This window comes from Primulina eburnea, chromosome 11 (genome assembly GCF_022965805.1).
Source record: "Primulina eburnea isolate SZY01 chromosome 11, ASM2296580v1, whole genome shotgun sequence".
Taxonomy (NCBI): Eukaryota; Viridiplantae; Streptophyta; class Magnoliopsida; order Lamiales; family Gesneriaceae; genus Primulina; species Primulina eburnea.
Genome location: NC_133111.1, coordinates 13991402 through 13997548, shown reverse-complemented (window position 1 = coordinate 13997548; position 6147 = coordinate 13991402). Strand labels below are relative to the sequence as shown.

At 39.7% G+C, this 6147-nt stretch overlaps 1 protein-coding gene across 1 annotated transcript; it reads left to right on the top strand.

Annotated features, from left to right (window-relative positions):
* Nucleotides 1-2191: 2191 nt before the first annotated feature.
* On the top strand, nucleotides 2192-3232 carry LOC140805411 (uncharacterized). The gene has a single exon (XM_073161682.1). It carries the CDS (start codon nucleotides 2192-2194, stop codon nucleotides 3230-3232), a length of 1041 nt encoding a protein of 346 aa, XP_073017783.1.
* Nucleotides 3233-6147: the final 2915 nt, after the last annotated feature.

Here is a 6147-nt window from a genome sequence, read left to right as displayed (position 1 = left end):
GGCATGGGTTTTTGGTAAGATTGGAATACCAAGTTTAGCTCCCTTCTCCTCCCCTATAAATACCACATCAAGCCTAGCATTCCCTACCCCCTAAATTTCGAATTTCTTGCTGAAAATTTCGAGAATTCAGCAACTCTTCATAGCCGAAACGCTGCCCGAAATTCATCCAAGAATTTAAGCCGAAGTCCTGCCGAGTGAGGAGCAAGGATACGACTCACCTCCCGAAGCCAATCATCCACGTTTTTAGCAAGAAAATATACTGTAAGTGGGCTGTTTTAAAATTTATAATTTCGGTTTATGCATATGTGAGAAAATTTCGGTTTTGTGGTTTAAAAATACGGTCGAGTACCGTCGTTTTATTTATACGTTTTTACGAACTTTTGATACGTTTATGTTTGACACTGTGAAGATTCCCTGAAAATGGGTGGAATTCCAACATATGGCCTTTAACAGTGGGATAAAACTGTTTTATGGCCTCGCCCCCTTAGAAGATCAAAACTTAGGGACTGACGTCAGTAAACCGTTAAACGTGAAAAATCGCAGTGTTATTATGTTATGGAATTTACGTTACGATTATGAATGGCATGATGTACGTTTATGATATGTTTCGAAAATGTTATTAAATTGGTTATGTTGTGTTCAAAGTCCCCCATTTACTGAGTATTCCCAAAATACTCACCCCCTTACAACCCTTCCCAGATAAGTCCGAAGAGCAGGTTGAGGACGAAGAGACAGAACAATTTTGGGGTTGGTGATCTGCCAGATTAGTAATGGGTTTTATTTCGAATTTTCTGATTTAAAGAATTGTAAGACGCTTCCGCATTATTTACTATTTCGTTGGATTTCTTTATTGTAAAGACAATTTTTATTTCGTGGAAATTATGATATATAAACTGGTTCGGTTTATACTGTGCTACAAGAAGCTTGTTGTCGCGATCGTGTGATTTTTAAACAACGCCGGTGTCGACTAACCCCGGTCTCTGGGCATGAATTTAAGTGGTATCAGAGCCACTAGGTTCATAATCCGAGTGGGAAAAAAATCGAGTTTCAAAAAAAAAAGTCGAATTTCGAAAAAAATAAAATATATTTCGGCCAAACAGCCCCTACGCGCGCTGCCGCGTTTTTCACCGATTCCGGCCGCTTCCGGTAGTGTTTCTTTGATCGGAGACCAGATCTAGGACCACCTCGATGAGAGGAACAAAAGCCCTCAAACAATTTCAGATTCCGCATACGAATGCAACGGGAATTTCAGATCTACGGATTTGACGTATGAACCCTAACTCAAAAATTATTTTGTCCAATTACCCTACCAATCCTACTCCGATTATCAATTCCTTTTACCAAAACAATCTAAGATCCATGGGTACCTTTTACCAAGAATCAATTTCGAGTTCGGATCAACCAATCGGGAACGCCCAATTTCGAGTGAGTCAACCGATTTCTCGCGAGTTCCGGCCAAATTAGGTAGCTTTCCGACCGATTCTGGTCGTGCCACCACCGGTTCCGTGATCCTGACTCATTCACCAACATACGCCTTTGCTCCGATACTCCGGCGAGTCAAACCGGCGAGTCAACTCGGCCGAGTCAACGAGTCAACCCGCCAGCATGTGTTCTTCGATTTTTCGTAGGAAACTCCGAATTCGGTTCCGTCAACTGATCTGAAATCCTCTCGACATACTCTTCGAATCGATATGCCTATCTCAAAACTTCCTATTTTTGGAAATTTTCGAATTTTTAATTATTTTCATATGCTTGACTCTATATTCTGTCCTATTTTCGATATTCTGAGCATTTCCTTTTTATTGTTTCCAGGAAATGGAGAGATATCGGATTAGAGTGTTTAGTGAACCGTTCTTAGTAGTTAATTCCATTGTCGCTACGTTTTTCTATTCAGTACATTCATTGTCAAATACTTTTAATCCATTTGGATTGGTCATGTTCATTTACTTTCCTGCTTGAGAAATCAATAAAATATTTTATTTGCTCCATTGATTTCAATTTACTTCTATGCAATCTATTGCATAAATCCTACTCATACAAATTCTTAGAACTTGCGATTATAGGAAATGGTCGGCAGACCCCCGAGGCAGAACCGCAACCCGCGTTACGCTAATGCCAACCGAGAAGGCGGACAGGAGAACGAGCAAGGGAACGGACCCCCGCCTACAGTCAACTAAGCCGAGCTGATCTTATGGCCATAGCCACCATTGTGGCAACCACACTGCAAGGGTTGGGAAACCAGAACGCCAATCAGCCACCACCACCTCGACCACAGCACGGAGTCAAGTTCCATTATGAATCACTGCGCAAGAACAGGTGCCCGACGTTCCAAGGGGACGCAGATCCTGAGTTAGGCCAAAACTGGTTGAAAAGCGTGCAAACTCAGATGCGACTGCTAGAAATACCCGATGCTCTTAAAGAGGATGTGATGGTACCCTTCCTTGAAGGCAAAGCAAGTAAGTGGTGGGAAGCCGTCTCCCCAGCCATGTTAACCGCCGGGCCAATCACATGGCAGCGCTTTCGAGATGCATTCCTCAAGCAGTACTTTCCAGCCGAGGTCAAGTTGCAAAAGTTGAGTGAGTTTGAAAATCTGACTCAGACTCCGGATATGTCAGTGGTAGGATACACATCTCAGTTCAATTCTCTTGGATCCTATGCACCGACAATCATGGCAGATGAAGCTCTGAAATTGCACCGCTTCAAAAAGGGTTTGAACAGCAGAATACAGTCGGCTTTGGCAGTCTACCAACCTGCAAACTTCTCAGACTTGATGGGCACAGCTATCCGAGTTGAAACTGATATCCAGCGCAGAGAGAAGAAGATTAGGAACAAAAGGCCTATGAATGATCAGTTCTCTCATGGCAGTCAGTCGTTCAAGAAACCGAACCATTCCGGTGAACCATCTAAAGGAACTTCGCCTGCCTCAGGCTACCAAGCCATTAAGCCTTGCCCAACTTGCCACTTACGACACCTGGGAGAATGTCGTAGAGCCAACGACGTCTGCTTTGGATGCGGAAAACCAGGACACCGTATGGCAGATTGTCCAGCAGCCAGCAACAAAACAACTGGACCAGGTAAAGAAGACGGGTCAAGCCCAGGGGCGAATGCCAACAAACCACGGGAGAACAAACCGAATGCCAGGGTGTTTGCCATGACGCAGGAGGAGGCAGATTATGCAAATGATGTTGTGTCAGGTACCATATTTTTCAGCAAGTGCCTGCTTATGTGCTAATTGACTGTGGCGCTACACATTCTTTTGTGTCTAAGAGATTTGCTAAGAAGTTAGGACGTAAGCCCGATAAGCTAACTGAACCTTTCCAACTAGCCACGCCTACTAGTAGAGCCATTGAAACTGACGTAATTTACAGAGATTGAAAAATCAGTATGGGTAATTAGATTTTTAGAGCCGACCTGATACAGTTGATCATGGTCGATTTCGATATCATCTTAGGAATGGATTGGTTAGCAAGAAACAATGCGGTAGTAGATTGTAAGGGAAAGGAATATACCTATTTGGAGACCGGGCCAACTCCAGTTTCGAGGACGAAACTTCTCATAATGAGGGAGGGATGTGAGAACCGAAAAATTGTCCATAGTGTACTTAATTAAGAGTAGAGGATATTTATTTTTTTAGATTATTGTATTAAAATAAGATTTTTATATTGGAGAATATTTTATATGGGAAATATGGAGATACTCTAGAATATACAATATTAAGTCATTAAAATATCATGCATATTTTTGAATTTGGGAAATATAGTGCAAGATTGGAAGGAAATCATCAAAAATCTCCACCAAAACCGTTGGATCTAGCAACCTAAATTCTGAATTAATCAAGGGCATTGGATTAGAGTATAAATCTCCTAACTTGGTAGCTGAATTTTCGAATTTTAGGAAGGAATATGAGAGTCAATTTGTGAGATTTGGCATGGGTTTTTGGTAAGATTGGAATACCAAGTTTAGCTCCCTTCTCCTCCCCTATAAATACCACATCAAGCCTAGCATTCCCTACCCCATAAATTTCGAATTTCTTGCTGAAAATTTCGAGAATTCAGCAACTCTTCATAGCCGAAACGCTGTCCGAAATTCGTCCAAGAATATAAGCCGAAGTCCTGCCGAGTGAGGAGCAAGGATACGACTCACCTCCCGAAGCCAATCATCCACGTTTTTAGCAAGAAAATATACTGTAAGTGGACTGTTTTAAAATTTATAATTTCGGTTTATGCATATGTGAGAAAATTTCGGTTTTGTGGTTTAAAAATACGGTCGAGTACCATCGTTTTATTTATACGTTTTTACGAAATTTTGATACGTTTATGTTTGACACTGTGAAGATTCCCTGAAAATGGGTGGAATTCCAACATATGGCCTTTAACAGTGGGATAGAACTGTTTTATGGCCTCGCCCCCTTAGAGGATCAAAACTTAGGGACTGACGTCAGTAAACCGTTAAACGTGAAAAATCGCAGTGTTATTATGTTATGGAATTTACGTTACGATTATGAAAGGCATGATGTACATTTATGATATGTTTCGAAAATGTTATTAAATTGGTTATGTTGTGTTCAAATTCCCCCATTTACTGAGTATTCCCAAAATACTCACCCCCTTACAACCCTTCTCAGATAAGTCCGTAGAGCAGGTTGAGGACGAAGAGACAGAACAATTTTGGGGTTGGTGATCTGCCAGATTAGTAATAGGTTTTATTTCGAATTTTCTGATTTAAAGAATTGTAAGACGCTTCCGCATTATTAACTATTTCGTTGGATTTCTTTATTGTAAAGACAATGTTTATTTCGTGGAAATTATGATATATAAACTGGTTCGGTTTATACTGTGCTACAAGAGGCTTGTTGTCGCGATCGTGTGATTGTTAAACAACGCCGGTGTTGACTAACCCCGGTCTCGGGGCGTGACATACTAGGTTCTTAAAATTCATTTAACATGGTTGATTTTACAAAGGCAATGTATTTTCCTTTCTTTTCATACAACATTGGTTTTGTATCACATGCAGAGTTTTCATCATGATGTTAAACCTAAGCCAGTTTTATCATCAACTGATTTTTGAGAATTCTGCATTTCAGTCAATGCAGCTGAAGAGTTGTTCCAAGCTTGAATCAGTTCAGTATGTTTTGAAATTTCTGTTTTTAACTGACATATCAAAGCTTGATTTTCGATCATTTCAGCTTTTTGCTATGCAATCTCCCTTTTTAGACTCAACAATTCAACTGAATCATTAGTTTCTGTGTTGTTGTCATTGGTATCAGTTTGCTCAGTTCTAACCTTCTCAAATGATCGAACAAGTTTATGATACTCATTTACCATGTCATGTAGTGTGGTAAGGGGAGTTTTTCACGAGTGAAATCAGTAGAGCTAAAATCAAATACCTGTTCACTTACTGATTCCAGATCAGCATTATCTGCCATTAGGCACTTGACTTCCTCTTCATCTTCACTTGAACTGCTTGGGCTTTCTGGTTCTGACTCATCACTGTCGATTTCAGCCCACTTAGATTTGCTTTCTTCAGCCAAAAGCACTTCATGCTTCTTCTTGAATGATTTCTTGTCATCCTTTGTCCTTCTTTTGTGCTCATAGGGCTTCTTTCCCTTATTAGTTGATACTCGACTGTCCTTGTTTGGCTTAGTACAGTTGATCGAGCAAAACTTGCACTGTGTAATCCTTAATAAAAATATGGTTTTATATGCTCAATAATTAATCGCAAGTGCACGATGTCAAGCAATAGTATAATGTACGTGAGTACGAGTATCGTTCCACTGAAGACTGTATTTGACAATTATTATTTTCAGTTATCAAATCTTTAGCAACGAAATTTGATTGATTGTTTTAGTACTTCTATGCTCGAGTAAACATGCGGATAAAAAGATTCAATAATTAAATAATGAAATATAATATCTAAAATGGTTAATTAAAATTCAATGAAAAATGAATTTGTTGGAAATATCGGTTCACCTACTCTCGTTAATTAATCAATTCATTTGTTAGTGATTGTATACTTCCGACAAGATTTCCTATTCAATTAAACATACTCTCTCGATCTATGCCAAACTAATTCTATTCAATGAAGTAATTAAATGTCTTTAATTATTTATCAAGAATGAATCGCATGTCGATTAATGAAATCCCCTAG